Below are 19,156 nucleotides of genomic sequence, written 5' to 3' on the forward strand. Positions count from 1 at the left end.
TCAGGCTGAGGTAATTGGGCAGCCAGTGCTATTGATAGGTGGGTAGGTAACTCAATCAGAATTGGATGCAGAATGCTGGGATGCGAGGGGATGATACAACTAAGAGGGTACCTCAATACATAGACATGGAGAGATGATACAGCAAGGGTCGTGTTGCGAGGCGGTCATCAACAGTAGTGTACTACCAAATCTGTCATGTTTACTTGATGTGTTTGGAATGGAGGGGAATGAGGTGAGTGTCAGATGGGCAGATACAGACTCAAATAGACAGCTTGGTTGAATTACGAAAAATGGTCACAGGACTTGAAATGTTAACTCTGTCTTTGGTCTCTCTGCTCCTCTCCCCTGCTATACTCTGGATCTCTCACTCCTCTAACCCCTGACACTGCGGTACTCTAACTCACTGGTCCCCCACTCCCAACACTCTGCATTCTGACTACCTATTCCCCCCTGTACACTGGATCTCTATGCCCACCCCACCCCCGCCTGCCCCTCACTCTGACTCTCAGAAGGAACTGAAGGCATTGTTGCTAAGTTTGCAGATGACACATGAAAGGGGGAGGGACAGGTGGTGTCGAGGAAGCGGGGAGGCTGAAGGACTTGTATTTGAAATATGCAGCTTTGGGCCCCATATCTAAGGAAGGATGAGTTGGCATTGGAGTAAATCCAGAGGATGTTCATAAGAATAATCCTGGGAATGAAGATCTTGTCAAATGGGGAGCAGTTGAAGACTATGAGTCTGTACTCGATGGAGTTTAGAAGGAATGGAGGGATCTGATTGAAATTTACAGAATACTGAGAGACCTGGATCAGGCGGATATGGTGAAGATGTTGCTACTAGTAGAAGAGACTAGGACTCAATGGCGCAGCCTCAGAGGGAAAGGGTGATGACTCTTTGGAACTGAGATGAAGGGGAATTTCTTCAGCCTTACCGTGGTGAATCGGTGGAGGAAATCATTGCCTCAGAGGGTTGAGGGAGCCGAGTCATTGAGTGCCTTTAAGACAGGGATAGATGGATCAAGGGTTAAGGGGAGAAGGCAAAAGAATGGAGTTGAGAAACGTAACAGCTATGATGGATAGCATGGTGGCGCACAGCAGCAAGGACACAGGTTTGATTAGTTTGCACATTCTCCCCGTGTCTGTGCGGGTTTCTGCCAAGCGCCACGGTTTCCTCCCATGGTCAAAGAAGTGCAAGTTGGGTGGATCGGCCGTGCTAAATGGCCCATGGTGTCTGGCGATGTATAGGCTAGGTGTGTTAGCCATGAGAAATGTGGGGTGACAGTGACAGGGATAGGGTAGGGGAGGGCTGGGTCGGTGGGCCTGCTACTACACTGTAGGGATTCTATGAAATGGCGGTGCAAACTCGATGGGATGAATGGCCCAATCCTGCTCCAAAATGAGATGGTCTCTCTCTCTCTCTCTGTTCTGTGGTTCCCTGGGCTCTGTGATGGACAGGGCGCCCGCGGAGAGCGATGGGCCCCGCCCCTTGGGCAGCTTCCCGCGAAACTGACGTCACCTTGGTAACGGTTGCCCCGCGTGACGGCGCCAGGCGGCCTCCCATTGGCCGCGGCGCCACCGCTGACCCCGCGGCGCCCTCCGGAAGCGTTTGCGCGGAGGCGCGGGGCCGGTGTCCGGACGCGTGTCGGAGCGGAGCGGAGAGCTGAGGCGGGAGGGGGTGCCATGTCCGACTTCAAGCTGGGGATCGTGCGGCTCGGCCGGGCGGCGGGCAAGGTGACAGTCGGGTAGCGGGGAAGGGGAAGAGACAATGTGGGAGCTGGGAACGGTCGGCGGTGTGCCGCTCCCGAGCCGGCTCGCAGCTGCCGAGACTTGGGAGGGGGTGGGGCGAGACCGAGGCCTGCTGGCCGCTCGCCGCTCGTTGGGGGCCATGTGGCCAGCGGCCGGGGTGCGGGCCTGCACTCTCTTCCCCGACGGCGATACGAACTCTTGGGGGTGGCGTGCCTCCCGAATTCCTTCCCCCTGCTCGCTGCCCCGGGTTGACCTGAAGCGGCTAATGGGGGCGCGGTGTCCCTGTGCCGTTGCCATGTGCTCAGTCTGCTACGGCCTGGCCTCAGCCTGGTATCGGGGCTTGGCGAGGCACGTGTGGCTTGCCCTGGTGTCCGCGTTGCGCTCCCGCTGGCTGGGGGAGAGCCCAACTCCCTGCCTTACACTTGGATCAGTGAGGAATGGCCTGGACAGGGAATCCTCTTTCAAAGCGATGCCTGAGCGGCACGTAAAACTGCCGCTTCGCAAGGCCGAAAGAACTTATCCCTCTTTTAAAAGTAAATGAAAATTACAGTAACTCAACATTGATACAGGCTTTGCAGCGCGACTTGTTGACTCTGTGGCATGAGGAACTACTCAGCTTTAGGTAGCCATCAATTGACGAACCAGGTAACTTGAGCCGCTTCCAGATCTCATTCGTTTGCGATGATGAGGTCTGAGTTAGTGAACCTTTTTTTATTTGGTCTTTAGAATCCTGTGTATCCTTGCACAGCACAGCCTTGATGAACCTCTGCAAGGATTTATCAAATCTCCAGATCGTTAGGTTGTAAAGTTTATCTTCTCTGCATGACAGCAGTTCTCTGTCTCAGTTTAGGTGCACCAACCTTCACCTGCTTGCAAAATGTAATTCCTTGTGCCTAGTGATTCCCAGTGCATCAAGTTGCCTTTTTTAAAAATTTTGGTGTGATAGATTCAACATTGTCTGCTTCTAGGTTGGAGATATGCTATTGAGACACAATGGTGGAGAGCAATACACTGCTGTTGACTGTCTCACAACTAATGTGCAAGTACTTGATGTTGCCACATAATGTATATTTTAAATGGGAGAACAGTCTCAGTCCTTAACAGAATGAGCACAGGAGAACTGTGAAAAGTGCTTTGGGAGGTCTGGTTGCTGGTGCTGCCTGTAGATATTCCTCAGAGTTTAGTGATCTTAGAAAGAACCCAAAGTTACATTTTATAGTAGAATCAAATGACCAGAAGTGATCTAGAGGCTGCAGTTATACTGCCTGATTTGTATCCAGGTTGAGGGCTTTCCTCCCTGCAGAGATGTGAAGGTAAATTGCAACTCCATAATGGGTGCCAACCTGTCTGAAATGTGGTGGGAGAATCCTGGAATAAGATTCTAGAGACACAAAAACAATCAAGCGTTTGGCAGAAAGACCAGGAAAGAATTGCCAGCTAGGCATGAGCATGTCTGTATATGTGCTTTTCCACAAGGCCGGGGTCCCCCACTGCTGTACTATGATGGTTCAAATAGAAAGGACTTTAATAAATAGTACTATTTACAAAGCAAGGAGGTGTTTCTTAACTGGTTGATGCTTAGAATTCAAGCTGGTTAATTTTCGCCTGAGAATACCTCATCAGAGAGTAACCAATAACCATTATCTTTTCATTTCAGGCAAGGTGCTTATGAATCACAAATGTGCCCCCCTTGTCTCGCTTCTTGGAGCTAAATAGCCTTCCATTATTCTGTTCCAAATATGGCTACTTGATATGTTCCTGAACATCAGGTTTTTGAAATGAGTTGGGACTTATTTCCCCTTGAGAATTCTGGAGGAAATTGCAATGACATTCGGTTTTGTAATCCTTCTGATAGCAGTTACTGAGTTACATTGTGGGAGTTCTTGGGTAACAATCAGTAACAGTGGGGGTGAGAGGGGCATTGGAGGGCAGGGGTGTGTGACAGTATGAAGATGCTGGGATGCATTTGTCACAGCAACCATTGCCTAATGTCAGCTGCTTAGCATTATGATTCAGTTTCCATTGTTTTGACCCACTTACACTGGAGGTAGATTGGAGTTTGATGGTATGTTTTGCACTAATTCTAATCTTGCAAGTGTGTGCTCATTCCCTGGTTGCTTTTGTGATGTTCCCGTTTCAGCAATTGGGAGTTTGACCTTGTGTCTGCTAGTAACCATTATACTGCAGACTGGCTGTTATCTGTCTCCCCAGTTGTGCTCTCAGGTTTTATCGTTAAGTTGCTGCTTCTACAGTCCACACTGATCTTTCTTAAAAAGAGATTAACAAGAAATCTATTTCTGTTTTCAGACTAAGTACACACTAATAGATGAGCAAGACATCCCACTGGTGGAGAATTATACCTTTGAGGTAAGAGAGCATACAGACAGACTTCTGAAATTAATTTAACACTCATTTTAAGGGCCTCCTGGTTGAGCATCTTTTCAGTTGTCACACTTCTTTGTAAACTGCCTTAAAGGTGCTGCACAAAATAGAACTTGTTGCAGTTATGTCTAATATTAGACATGGTGCTAGGATATGAACTGTTTGCTAGGAAATGAGCTGGTTTGTTGTGACCAGTTATCACCAGGACTGTAGGCCATGAATGAATGATATAATGTGGTTACCAGACAGAGTCTGCTTGCACGAGACTGGGCAAATGGTGTGACTTGAGATGGTTTTCCCACATTGTAATGTGCAAATTTGCTTCAGGATACTCCTGAGAACCATCCTTAGAATGTCTTATTATATTGGAAGTGCTATGTGAATGGAACTTTTATTCTTTCATGGGATATGTGGGTTGCCGCTGAGGCCAGCATTTCTTGCTCATCTCCAATTGTATTAGAACTGGGAGGCCATTTTCAGAGACAGTTAAGAGTCAGTCCATTACCTTAGATTTCGAGTCATATATACATCAGATCTGCTATTATTGGTTTCTACAATGATCGATTGTTTCATGGTCATCACTACTAAAGCGAGTTTTGTTCCAGATATGTTGCCAATCATTTGAAGTCAGTATGATGGGATTTGAACCCTCATCTCTACCACATTAAGCCAGGCCTTCGATTTACTAGTTCAGTTTCCACTACATCACTGTCCCTATCATTGTTGAAAGGATTTTGTACAAAGATGGAAGGTTTCGATGGGCTGCTGTGGACAGCAGCACCAAATTCCTTTAAAACTTCTAAGTCCACAAAAGTAAGGTTTTTGCTCCTTTGACCAGTGCCTCCTATCTGACAAGAAGAGATGAATTGAAGGACAACTGACAGCTTACTATGTCTTGGACTTCAGGTTGCCCCTGCTTGTGGAATGTATGTTATTGGTCAGATGGAATGTTCATGAAACTGACGTGAAGTCCCTTTGGCTGTATCTGTTTGATAGGCGTATTAGTAAATTCCCAGGAACAGAGTGTGCACCTGATTTTTTCCTGGCAATGTGTTTGTTAGCTTGCTTCAGTACTCTGGAAATTGTCCAAAGTAGCGTAACTGACAAGTTATACTTAATTTGCTTTCACTTGGCAATTTGTCAGAATTTCGTGATCATGTGCTCAGAACACCTTTGCCCAAACTTTTAGTCATCTGTCCAGCTATCTCCTTGTATGACTTGGTGTCATATTTTGTTTGCTAACAGCCCTGTGAAGCACCTTGGGATATTTTCTTTCGGTCAGCAGAGTTCCCCACCAATTCTTTTTCTTCAGCACTGACTCCTAAGTTTCATGCACAACACCAACTTCAAAAACCAGAAGTAAGTGCTGTGAATGGTGTCGGCATCCTGATTGCCATACACAGAACGTTAGAGCTTAACTTAGCAGTGTTGGTGTACAGATGTAATGCCAAATACAGGTTGTTGCCTTGTGGGCATATGATGGTGGGAAAGTTCTGGGCAAGACCTTGTCTAAGAGATATACTTTAACAATTTAGTAGTGCAAAAAAAGCCATAGCCAATCCAAAATGTAGTTCTGTATCTGTAAGTTTGTAGGTCTGCTCGAAAGAAAACAATTGCATATTCGAGAGAAATTATTTCCAGAGTATGGCTGGTGCTATTTATTGTAGCATTCCAGGTTTGTAGAGCTTTTGGTCATTGTAAACTTGTTTGAACAGAGACTTATTTGGCTTTCTAAAAGATTCTAATTTTTTTTATGGTAGATTTCCCTTTCTGATCTATGTGCCCTTGAGCTGATTTACGCTGGATAATTCATATCCAATCTATTATTGTACTGAAGTAGTTGAAAATCTATGGTGCCCTGGAAATGAGCATTAGAATTCTTTCATCAGATTGAGTTAGACCACTTAGGAGTGTTGTCTGAGGTTCTTTATCCGTTTAGGGACCTGTTGAAAATTCCCTTTGCCAAAAGGTTGTACATGTTTGGGTTAGTTGAAATATTCAAGAATGAGGTTGAATATTTTTGAGAGATATGAAGCAAAGATGGGTAAATGAAGTTGATTTATAGATTCACTGTAGTCCAGACTGATAGCAGTAAAGCCTTGAGATGCTGAATGGCCTATAACAGTTCCTTTGAATCTGGTCTGCTTTCTTTAATGAGCTGTCTCATTCTGTCACAGGCTCGTATGGAAATAGATGCTGATGGAAATGGCGCAAAAATATTTGCATATGCGTTTGATATCAGCAAGCGGAGGGGTTCTGGTCGTCCTCTGCATGAGCTGCTCTGGTAAGTATCACAATAGGGTGAGGTGCTGTTCAAAATCTACCAGGCTGTATTTTATGGGGAGTGCTCCAGTGACATTGATCCAGCAAGGGTAATTGGTTGTCTTTGGAATTTAGACTGGGATTTAGAGCTCTAGTTTTGTGATGGGTTTGATGCCAGCATGACTTCTGCAGTTTTGCTCTAAAGATAGCTTCTCTAGGCAATTGAGATGGGAGCTGTTCTGATATCAAAGTTTATAACTGCATAGAATGTAGAGTTTTATTCTGTACATGTTGAAAATTATCCATGTTGAAGCCCTTTGTAATTGCGAAGCCTACCAAGTTTCTAAGTTATTGCCTAGTGTTTTGAAAGTATTCTTCCCAATCTGTATATGTAAGAAGGTGTGACTGTTAGCAGATTCATTGAATATAATCCATGTTATATTAAGTGAGTAAGAATTGATACATTAGCAGACCTTCACACAATGAATGTATGATGCAGAGCCAGGTGACGTGTGTTGAAGATTATGCTGTCCATCACTTTTATAATTTACAGAAAGATTAGAAATGGGTCTGAGGTAATTAAAGAGATAGTAGGAACTGCAGATGCCAGAAAATCTGAGATAACAAGGTGTAGGCCAAGCAGCATCAGAGGAGCAGGAAGGCTGAGGCTTCGGGCCTAGACCCTTCATTTTCTGAAGAAGAGTCTAGGCCTGAAATGTCACCCTTCCTGTTCCTGTGCTGCTGCTGCTTGGCCTGCTGTGTTCGTCCAGCTCTCCACCTTGTTATGAGGTAATTAAGACCATCAGACATAGGAGTGGAAGTAAGGCCATTCGGCCCATCGAGTCCACACCGCCATTTAATCATGGCTGATGGGCATTTCAATTCCACTTCCCTGCACTCTCCCCGTAGCCCTTGATTCCTTGCGAGATCAAGAATTTATCAATCTCTGCCTTGAAGACATTTAACAACCCTGCCTCCACTGCACTCCGTGGCAATGAATTCCACAGGCCCACCACTCTCTGGCTGAAGAAATGTCTCCTCATTTCCGTTCTAAACTTACCCCCTCTAATTCTAAGGCTGTGCCCGTGGGTCCTAGTCTCTCTGCCTAACGGAAACAACTTCCCAGCGTCCACCCTTTCTAAGCCATGCATTATCTTATAAGTTTCTATTAGATCTCCCCTCAACTTCTAAGCTCTAATGAATACAACCCCAGGATCCTCAGTCGTTCATCATACATTAAACCTACCATTCCAGAGATCATCCGTGTGAATCTCTGCTGGACACGCTCCAGGGCCAGTATGTCCTTCCTGAGGTGTGGGGCCCAAAATTGGAGACAGTATTCTAAATGGGACCTAACTAGAGCTTTATAAAGTCTCAGAAGCACATCGCATTACATTAGTTTTCCTTTTGTACACTCTTCCCTGATAGTGAATCTGTGTTCTCAAACAGGAAAGAGCCATTCAACCCAGCAAATGTGTATCTTTCTCCACTCAAGCCATCTTTCTAATCTGACTCTCCCTATACCCTCTAAAAAATTTTTTACCAACATCTGAGATTCTTTTATGAAATAAATAATGGACTCTGCTTGAACTGTGGCAATTAATTCCACATTCTTAAAATTTTGACTTTTAAAGTTCTGTGCCCTGCCTTGCCCCCCGCGGTCTTCTCTTTAATTCTTTCTGATCTTTTCTCAGTTTCTGTTCTTTAATTCTTAACTGGAAGGGGACCTACTGGATTTCAGCCCTTTCCTATTGCAACATGTGAAACAAGATCTCCCTCAGCTTACTACATAGCTATTGTTTCTATGCTCAATTCCCATTAACTTAAAAGTTGTGTAGTGAATATTCCACTGACTTCAGTAGTAACAGCATTCCTGTAATTAAATAAGATTCTTCATAAAACATTTCCTCTTGTACCACCCTTTTTGCAGGTAGCAGGCCAGCCATTCGTGCCAGCATGCTAATGTTGCTGCGAGGCCTGCCACAACCATCAGAAGGTGGTGTATGTTTTTAAGGATGTGATGTCAATTGGTAGGCGACAATTCCAGTTGCTACACAAGGGACGTGTTAGTGTTTCATTGATTCTGTTGTGGTCTCTGAAGCACGCTGGTTGCTTACAATAATCTGCAATAATCTACACTCTGGATTTGGGTATCTTACACAGTGAAACATAGGCACTTTCAATTTCTTGCCGACATTTCAACGAACATGATGTGGCTGTTTATTTCTTTGCCATGAGCAAATTGGCTGCAGATTTTTCTAATTCACAATGTATTTAATTGTCTTTAAAGCCTTTTGGAAGTCTCACAGTCATGAAAGGCTCATTTAAGTATGGAAAGGCAGCAGAGGTAACTGCTTGCTTCTGGATGTAAGCAGGGTAGTTTCATCTTTTAGACTGAATCATTTGAGTTTGATTATCTGGCTGGTGAGACAATAGGTGGAAAGATAAAACAAGGGAGTGGAGGGAAGATGGTGAGAGAGATTGCTGTGGCAGTAGGATGGTGCCTTGGATTAAGGGATTCTAGAAACAAAACCTCCAAAGTATGTTGTAAACTTTATAGGTTTACTGGTAGGAGGTTGTGCTTTCTGTCCAGATTCATAAAAGCTTTAATAACCAAAATCTGTTTTCAACTTGTCCAGGGAGCGGCACAGAGGAGGAATTGCTCCAGGTTTCCAGGTGGTTCATATCAACAGCGTGACAGTGGATAACCGACTGGACAACCTCAAGCTTGTTCCCATAGGTTGGAGGCCAAAGGCAGAGGAAATCTCGAGCAAACAGAGGTAGGTCATTGGTTAGGGATGCTGTGGGAGGATGGGAAGTCCTTATGGAGTAAGTGACGATGATCTTGAGGTTAAGTTTACGGTGTGTTACAGTTCATTTAATCAGAAGCTACTGTTTTCAGGAGCAAAGTGCAGCTGTCCAAACCAGTTATGTAGGAGGAATTGCAGAGCTCCCTGAATGGCAAAAGACACAAATTCAGATAAAGTAGGCAACAAAAATGTACTTATAACAAGTATGAACAGGGGTTTAAAAAAATACTGAAAACTAATTTGAAAACAGAATTTTCAACATTGAGTTGAAGAAGCAAATAGGTAGCATGAAGGAAAAACTGTCAGTCAACATGAAGGAGAATCCCAAAATATTTTATAGTACACGGGTATAAAAGATGGGGAGGGTCCAAATCAGCACCATAAATGGGATTTCACACTTGGAAGCAGAGTACATACGTAAAGTATAAATAATTATTTGTATCTGTCTTTAGTGTGGAAGATGCTCCTGCCATGGCTATGAAAAAAGAGAAGATAATTCGGATAGTGAATATTCAAAAGTGAAATTGTGAATGTACTGGACAAATTTTCTGTACTTGGAAGTTGCGAATGCACTGGGTGGGATGTTTCCCCGAGCTTCCTTGGGTACAAGGGTGGAAATTGCAGATAAATTGTTCATAATTTTTTATATCCTTAGAGTTGGGGATGGTGCTGTAGCACTGGAGAATGATAAGTACAATAACGTTATTCAAAAAGGGTTGTAGAGATAAGTGCAGCAACTATAGACTGGTCAGTTTATCTTTGTAGGCATATCAACCAGAAACAAATTGAGGCAAAATTAATGGTTATATGGACAAATATAGCTTAATGAAGGAGAGCTAGTGTGGACAACTGGAGGGAGAATTATGTTTAACCTGCTGGAAATATTTTTGAGACACTTGTTGGGGCCAGTGGTGTCGATATGGTGGACTTGGATTCCAAAAAGTGTTTGATTAAAGTGCCACAGAACAGGCCTGTGACCAAAGTTATAACTCTTGAAACGAAAGAGGCAGCAGCAACATGGATGTTTCTCTTGCTTGGGGGCAAGGATTTTAGTTGAGCTCCCCAGAGATCTGTGTAACCACACTTGCTTTTCCTGATGTACATCAAAAATCTAGACCTTTGCTGTGCAGGGCAGTGGGGTGTGGGTAGAGAAATTAGTAAAGCATACCAAATCCTGATCTTTATTAATGGCATGCATTACTAGAGGAAAAATATTATGTTGAGCTAGTATAAGTTACTAGTTTGGATTCGGCTGCAATATGGCATCCAGCACTGGGAGTGGCAATCTGGGAAGACTTGAGACTACAGAAAAGATTCAGGAGATTGGTTCCATGGCTAAGAGAATTGGACAGAAATCGGAAGAGTTAGTGCTGCTTTCTTTGAAGGAAAGATTGTGAGGAGATTTGGAGTCTGTATGAGGTGGACAGACAAACTGTTTCCAATTGTGAAAGCATCAGGGAACAAGAGTAATAATGAGGAAAAATGTATTCACATGTTGTGGTTTGTGTATGGAAAGCACTGCCTGAGAGTGTGCATAAGTATTCAAAAGGAAATTCGACAATTGTCTAAGAGAAGCTATGTACAGGGTGAGGCTGGTGGACTGGTACCTGATGAAATACACAATTGGAGAAACAATACAGAATGGCAATCCAAGTGGCTGCCTCCTGTGCAGTAAAAACAAAATTTTCTTAAGCTGTAGTTTAATTTGTGGTTTTCGCCTCCAGTGTACTGAACCACTAATGCTGTGCCTGTGTGAAGCCTGACCAGTAGTTGTACTCATGGCTGCTTTTGCGTGCAGGGAGCAGAGCCTTTATTGGCTGGCAATCCAGCAGGTGCCTGCAGATCCCATTGAAGAGCAGTTCCCCGAGCTGAACCTCACACGTTACTACAATGCCAATGGGGACATTATGGAGGATGAGGAGGACTCGTGCACATATTATGAATGCCATTACCCACCATGCACTATGATGGAGAAACAGGTGAGTGTGCAGTTTAAAAGAAGTGAGCACTCATTGCTTGCAAGGTGTTGCTGGATGTCTTTATAAGGTCTCTTTAACATATTTAAGCAATTCCTTGTTTGATTCCTAGGAATGTAATCAATCAGACAAATTTTATTTTCAGCCATACAGGACAGGTGAGCAAAAGCTTGGTCACACTAGTGTATTGAAAGGAGTGACTTAGGTTTTGATTGGGGAATTTCAGATATTGGGGTGTCGGCATAGCAGCCGGTGGTTGGAGCTAGTTACATGGACTGTGCGAATGACAGAGTGCCAGATTTGAGGTCCCATGTAGTCCAGAAATGTGTAGTAGCATCTCTGAACAGGTTGGTTAGGAAAATAGAGATTGCCATTTGGTCTCAAACTTGAGCTGTATGTATCACCATCTAGTGAAAGGACCATTACATTACATCCAAGGCATTGTGATTGTGGCTTAATTAAATCTCACCCAGTGAATTCATTTTGAACTATAGTGGTCATGTCGATGAGCACAACAGTTAGATTGCTATTTACAGGATCCCATTGAGACCAAACCAAACAGATGACTAAATAGCCTTTTTAGGGAGGAATTCTGGCCGGAAGACCAAGTCCTGATCTTTTTAAAAAGCAGGCTGGTACCTTCTGACCATGCACACTGTGTGCTGCACTAAAATGATACTGTTGTGTGGTGCTGAAATCTGGCTAAGGCTGCCATGAATGAAATCATCGGTTAACTGCCCTTGATGTGGTCAGTTCCTTTTCTATTAATAAATTTTCTTCACTATTCTACATCTCACTCTGTCACACAATCTCATCTCCAAGGGCCAGGATAACCTTTGGGTTGTTGAGCATCTTTCAGGATACCTTTGGCAGTGAAGAAATGAATTAGCAGAAATGTGACAGCCATCACAAAGCTGGGCAGTCAGTGGCTGCATTTTAATAACCTGAATCATATAAGTGAGATAATAAAACGTGAGGCCGGATGAACACAGTAGGCCAAGCAGCATCTCAGGAGCACAAAAGCTGACGTTTCGGGCCTAGACCCTTCATCAGAGAAGGGTCTAGGCCCGAAACGTCAGCTTTTGTGCTCCTGAGATGCTGCTTGGCCTGCTGTGTTCATCCGGCCTCACGTTTTATTATCTTGGAATTCTCCAGCATCTGCAGTTCCCATTATCTCTCATATAAGTGAGACACAGGTTACATTTTTTAAGGAAAACTTTTTCTGCACAAGTTGAAAATATTATGTAGTCCCATTGAAATCTTATCACGTTCAGGTTGTGAATGAGGGATTTGCCCACTTGAGGTGAGGGGCTGAATGGCATCCTGTTCCTATGTTTTATTTGATGTCAAGATGAGAGACGCTTTCAAATGCGAATAGTTGAGGTACTGTCAGGTACCAGCATTAATGTCACACTTCTAATATTAATCAGTCTCTTAAATTTCCCTCCTATTTTTTGGATTCCTTTGTTTAGTTGTGATTTGATACTTCTGTTTAAAAATGGGACAGGGATTTACCTATTGTGGTGTTGGGTTTTTAAGATGTTGTCTTTTCAGTCCCTGAATTTGTTTGAAACCAGCCTAGACTGTTGTTAAAAGTCGTGTTCTCCCCATATCTGGTCTCCTGTCTGTAGGGCTCTCACAAGGTTTAGCTTGAGCAGGCTCAGCACACAACTGTGATAGGTCTGAAGTACAATTTTAGTCATGCTTTAATAACACTGACAGACTAGGGCCACATGGGTGAAGTTGGGACAGACAATCTCATCAGGATGACTTTTGTTTTGCAGTGGGTACAGAGTTGAGAAAGCATTATTAAAACTATGCCACACTTTTTATTAAAAAAAACTCAGCATTGTTAGAAAAGGTATTTGATTCCCATCTTCAACTTGACTATTTCATTCATTCATTCAGGGGATATGGGCATTGCTGTCTGATGCAGCATTTATTGCCTGTCCCTGGTCGTCCTGGAGCAGGTGGTGGTAAGCTGCTGCCTTGACCTACTGCATTTGGTACAGGTACACTCTCAGTACTGTTAGAGGGAATTCCAGGATTTTCCTGGAAAATTATCATCTTGAACCATTGCAGTCCATAGTCATCTGATGATTTGGTTCAACTGAGTAGCTTGTTTCAAATGTGGGGTAGTTGAGAGTCAGCCACATTGGGATGTTGTGTATCCGAAACTGACAAGATGATGGTAACTTAGGAACGTAAGTGAGTGGTGCTATAAGTTTCTACAACAAGCAGACAGCCTCATGGTCACTTTTCAAAGAAACAGCTTTTATTTCCAGATTGAATTAAATCCAAATCGCCATTGTGACTTGATGTGCGTGTGGTACTGCTTTTTTCCAAAGTCCCACTGGATGTGGGAATTACTGGCAGTCAGTGATTGTTGCCCGTTCCTAATTGTCCTTGAGATGGTTGTGATGAGCAGCCTGGTTGAACTGCGGCTGTGCGTATATGAATTGTGTTGGTAGGGAGTGAACTCCAGAATTTGAACCAACAACAGTTAAGGCTGGACAGTGCATTTCCAAGTTTGTCACAGCACTGACAGTTACATTAAAGTGTCTTTCATCCTGGTTGGAGAAGTGGTGTACGGTATTGGTAGCAGCGGCATATAATTTGAGCAATAGTCGTAGATAGAATGTCCTTGTGTGTCAGAGGACCTGTTGGGACATGTGGTTTTTGCCCCAGCCAGGTGAGTACGGGTCTGAAATAAAATGTCAACTCTGATAGGTTGACTACTTTGTTCACTGTAAATGTGGATTTTTATTTTGGAATTGCAGGCTGATTCCTGTGTGCTTCAGTATAATGGATATGAAGTAACATCAATATTTCTATTAAGTGATCAGACTGCAGAATTTCTCACCAGCTTTTTCTTGTTTGTTGACTCTTCTTTCTTGGTAAACCTTTCAGCTGCGTGAATTCAACATCTGTGGGCGGTGCCAGGTGGCACGATACTGTGGCTCCCAGTGCCAGCAAAAAGACTGGCCTGCCCATAAGAAGCATTGCCATGAGAAGAGGCGCCCGCTGCAGCAAGAACTTGAGCCTGAGCGATGACCCCCTCCCTCCCCTGCCCCTCCTCACCCTTGCCCCGCATGCTTTCGCCATGGATCAACAGTGGCGTCAGTTTTGTTTTGCACAATTCAGACTGGACATAAAGTTTCCTAAGCACTGAGGAAGTACAAAGAACAGAAATGGACTTGAGGAGGTCTCTGTGAGAAGAGGGGGCTGGGGCTACCCTTCCTAAGATTGATCGCTACGAAGACTATAGAGGTTCCTGATCAGAAGCTTCTGTGTCTATATTTATATGTTGATATGTATTTGAACAAAATCTTATGTACAGTTTTTTATGTTGTAAAATCTGATTTGTTTGAAGTTCAGTGATGACATGTAGCTGAACAGAGTTACCTAAAAATATTTTGCTCCGGTAGCATTATGTGACTCTGGGACAGCTTGCTGCTAATTTGATTATAGAGGAGAAAAAAAAAGACCCACCTAACTGTGTTCCAGAGAATGTACTAATGCCAGGTCTCTGGATCTTGTCCATTTGACAAGGAGAGAGGGAAAAAAATCAACAATTTTAACCTTGTAAAGGGGGGAAAAAAAACTGATAGGTTACAGTGATGGCTGCTGGAGTGAGTGTGCTTCACAATAAGCATCTTGTAGTTTCAATCTTTGTAACCCAATTTAAGCACACTACACAGTCTGCCACTACTTGACTGTGTCCTGGAGGTTAGATTCAATGCAGCAAAGGTCAAAGGGAGGGTTTGTGGTGCTTAAGTCGATAACTTCCAGTTGTACCGGAACTATTGGGGAAAACAATTAGCTAAGTTATTCCCACAGTTTTAATTCAGGACCTATAGCGGGTGAAAACAAAGATTTTTTTTTTAAGGACGTGGTGTATTGAGTTTATAGTAAGTTCATTCATTGATAGTGTGAATTCTTTACGTGTGTGGGCTTAGTCTGGAAAGCTATCCAAACATGGTTTAGAGTTCCATATTTGGGAATTGATCAGATGGTGAAATTGATAACTGACATGAGCTCCTTCACCAGGGATGTTTCTAAAAGTTGGGAGCTGCTTTATTTTTAGTTCAGTTCAAGATCTTGGAGGTAGGTTTTGGTTCTGTCACTGTATTGCATTTACAAATATCCTTAATTCCCTTTGCTCTCCTGTCTTGCACAGTAGCATGACTGTATTCCTGAAGCTTCTGATTTTTGCTCTGGACTCCTTAACACATCCCTCTCAAAGAATGTCATTCCTGGTCTGTAGCAGGCAACTGCAAGATGCGACTGCAACTTGGTTCATGAATGAGGTAACCAAGAAGGCCAGGTGCCTTGGTGGGCACCAGAAACATTTCTTGCACACACTCCCTGTGCTGCTGCATGTTCACTTCTGCCTGCTCCTTTTTGGACAACAAGCCAATCTGAAGCCAGCTGTGGTTTGAGGGTGTCATTTCATTGCAACATGAGAAATTGTATTTAACCTACAACATATTTGCAAGTGCTATGTCTATTTTTTTATCTTAAGTTATTTTCATTGGAGTCAGATGGCTGGTATCCAGCTTGAAACCCCTGCTGGGCAAAAATATTCACTGTGCTTGAGAGCAAGGGTGTTGAGTATGCCTCAGCTTGGGTAGGTTTTGCACAGTAAGTGGTGGAAGGATACACCTTGGAGAACTTACTTCCTGGTACATAATTATACACCTTGGAGAACTTACTCCCTTGTAGCCGTAATTGTACACCTTGTGAGCAATTTTAAAAGAACATTGGTGCAGTTGGTCCTAAGATGTCTTTCCTGCAATCAAAAGGAGGCAAAACTCCAATTGTGACCTGGAACTTAATAAATACTTGCACATGTTAACAGTCTCCTTGCCTTTCCGCTGTAGCATTTTGAGTGGTGAGGGTGGGCTATTGAAATATATTGGACAAGCAGAGACCTATGAATTAATTTGAAAGCTGCTGTACCTGTGTGCATGTTTTAAATGGGTTGCTGTTACTGTGTTGTGCTGTTGCTGTGCCAAGCTTTGCTTTTCCTCCCAGAAGCCCAAGCTCGCTCTCTGATTCAGATACCTGTTCTATGTGTAATGGAATTCCATGGATCTTGAGTTGCTGCATTCTCTCTTTTCCTTCCACTCAACTGCCAATTGAGATATTACAATGGAGTTTACAGTAGTTTAGAAAGCTTTGGATGTTCTGTGCGGGCAGTCTCAGGTTAACCAGTATAGTATTTTCCATCTTGATTTACCGCAGCTTCCTCCTTGTTATAAGATGGGTTTAGCATGGTGCTCTCTCTTCTGAACATGAATTTGCCACATTTTGTGGTTAAGTGCCCTGGAGGATGTGCTACTTCCAACTTTTTTTGAGTTTAGGTTTTGTGATGTCTTTTAGAATATATTTTTAACCAAAGCAGCAGACCATAAGGTTTAGGATGTAGTTACCCCTCACCTTTTCGGTTACTCAAAATCTATGCTGAGTCTCTTAACTATTACTACTTTCTGTCAAAAACAAATTACATTATCAATGTGCAACTGTACAAATCAGTTTCTAGTTGTATCCGATAAATAATACCAACTATACAACAGTGAACAGAGATATGATTCAATTGTGTTGACCATTGAACAGAAATCACCAAGTTTCAAGTGTGACATTCACTTCAAAGCAGCTGTTCGAAATAGTTGTACAAAAATAGTTTTTTTCTGCAATTCCTACTGGTCTGTGACTAAACATTTGTGCTCTTGCTGGTTTGGAGTATTTCACACCATTTGTAAGCGCTGTGGAGCAGCATTGATTCAATAGTGTAGCTAACACTGGGGTTTTCCGTGTTCTCACATATCAGTTTTAGTTTTAAATGTGAGAATAATAATGCCCAGTCAGGGAGAACCCCTACACAAACTGTTTTGAAACTTACTTGGACTGTGCCACAGTCTTGTGTGTAATTTTAAGACTAATTTAGACTAAATTAAATCTGGTCTGCTTCCCAGCTTCTTCCCTCCAGTAGTTTGTAAATATACTGACTTTCCTCGTGGCGCCATTGTCGATCATGTTATTGTTTTGGTTACAAGACCTGCTCCACGCTATTGAGCTGTTCCAGCACAGTCAGACATAATGGTGTTCAAAACCGCGTCCAGACTTGCATTTTCAGAGCTCTTTGCATCAAGGCTATTACTATCCTAATTACAAACTATATTGTGTGGTCAGTTGCAAAAATGCAGAACACTAGCTACTGCAGTGTTGCTGTGCCCCCAGTTTGTTTCATGCACTGAATACAGTATCTTGCCTGTATTTAAAATTGTTAAATAAAGCTGAAACAGATGTGTGTGTAAACTAGTGTGTTAATGTATAGTGAATGAATGTAGCTTTCTTCTCTTGGGTCCTGTGTTTAAGTGGCTGAAAACTTACTGCTCCACACTTAAGGATCCAATGCTAAATTCTGATTGTAGCTATTAACAGAAATTTGTAAAAAGCATACCAGCAAATCATGAGTCCAAAATTTGGTGTATGAAATTCAATGTGAGATTATCTACTTTGGATCCATGCAAAATAACAAAATTTAATGGAGAAAAAAAATCAACCGTTGAAGAGGACATATGATGGAATGTTGATCGAATAATTTTTGTTTTAAAATTTGAGGTAAATAACCAAAGTCCACAAAGGACCCATGGGCACCTCTTCATTAATAACAATGTGGCTATATCTAGCTTGAGGGGTATCACTTGGGGTAAGATGAGGAGGGAAACTCAACTACCAGTGCAGTTGGGATTAAGCCAGGTAAGTTTGTAATTTTGCATCTCACTCGTGCTATTTGGCTAGCTGAAGTAACTGACCCCCCCCTCCACAAAAGAACATAATTCTATAAATAGAAGAATGCTCCTTATGCCTGATCTGTCATTCAAAATAATTATAGCTGATGCACTTCAATTCTATCTCACCACAGTATTCAAAATTTCCTAAGTGTCAAATAATCCATCTTATCCTGGTTTTGAATACACTCAGTCGCAGACCTGTTGTAGTAATTTAATTTCAGAAATGTAAATAATATTGCTGGAAAATCTCCAGCTGGCAGCATCTGTAGACAGAAAGCAGAGTTAATGTTTTGAGTCCCGTGATCCTTCAAAACCCTAGTCTGAGACCCTCTTTCTGATTGCAAATTGAATTGTTTTACCTAACTGTGTTGTAAAATGTGCCTCTTTGTTCAGTTGTGGAATATGGCAACTTGCACATCCTTAACTGGATTTGAGTAAAGGTGTGTTGCTTTGTTGAACTATTTAGTCTGTGTTGTAAGTAAACTCGGTGCTGTCATGAAGGGAGTTTTGGGATTTTGACCTAGTGACTGAAGGAACAGTGGTAATGTCTAAGTTGGCACAGTGTGTGGCCTGCATTGGAACAAGGCAAGAACTGTGCATGACCTTTTTGAAGTAGTAAAGCTTGTGTTTGGAAGTTGTCAAGGGATCCCTAGTGAGTGACTGCAGTGCACATTGTATATGGTACAGACTGCTCTTTGTGTTTTGATAGTAGACAGCATGTTTAAATGTTAGTTGGGATTCTTTGTTCAAGATAGTATCAAGCTTTTAGAGTATTATTGGAGCTGAACTCATTCAAGCCATGGGGAGTATTCCAACACACTCTTGATTTGTCTCTCATAGATGATCAACAGGATTTGAGGAGTAAGATGAGTTAGCCAATAGAAAATTCCCAGCTTCTGCTTTCAGCTGCTGTACTTATGACTGGTGAAGTTCTGTTTCCAATTAATGGTAACACCCTAGGATGTGGACAATGGGTGACTGAGGGATCATTAGACCAGTAGATGGTGAGATTCTTTTTCAGATGTGACCTTCTGATCAGGTGAAAAGAGGGTATTGGCAAATTATCTCCCTGACCCTTGGTTGGTTGCAACTTATTATTTGTGTACAAGTATCACATTTCAGATAAACACAGTTTGCAAAACAAAGTTGTGAAAGAAATCCCTGAGGAAAGAAAATACAA

At 42.7% G+C, this 19,156-nt stretch overlaps 1 protein-coding gene across 1 annotated transcript; it reads left to right on the forward strand.

The window, feature by feature from the left end:
• The first annotated feature begins 1,600 nt into the window (after positions 1-1,600).
• zmynd19 (zinc finger, MYND-type containing 19) lies at positions 1,601-17,485 on the forward strand. The gene is made up of 6 exons (XM_048559267.2): positions 1,601-1,731; positions 4,054-4,113; positions 6,306-6,412; positions 9,030-9,170; positions 10,999-11,179; positions 14,087-17,485. The coding sequence occupies exons 1-6, from the start codon at positions 1,681-1,683 to the stop codon at positions 14,228-14,230; spliced, it is 684 nt and encodes a 227-aa protein (XP_048415224.1). The 5' UTR covers positions 1,601-1,680; the 3' UTR covers positions 14,231-17,485.
• Positions 17,486-19,156: the final 1,671 nt, after the last annotated feature.

Source organism: Stegostoma tigrinum, chromosome 29 (genome assembly GCF_030684315.1).
Source record: "Stegostoma tigrinum isolate sSteTig4 chromosome 29, sSteTig4.hap1, whole genome shotgun sequence".
NCBI classification, from domain to species: Eukaryota; Metazoa; Chordata; class Chondrichthyes; order Orectolobiformes; family Stegostomatidae; genus Stegostoma; species Stegostoma tigrinum.

Bases quoted from the DNA above. Each gene is read 5' to 3' on its own strand.
- zmynd19 (XM_048559267.2), top strand. From the start codon at position 1,681: ATGTCCGACTTCAAGCTGGGGATCGTGCGGCTCGGCCGGGCGGCGGGC. The intron at 1,732-4,053 runs GTGACAGTCGGG...TTCTGTTTTCAG, and splicing joins TCGGCCGGGCGGCGGGCAAG to ACTAAGTACACACTAATAGA. The intron at 11,180-14,086 runs GTGAGTGTGCAG...TAAACCTTTCAG, and splicing joins GCACTATGATGGAGAAACAG to CTGCGTGAATTCAACATCTG.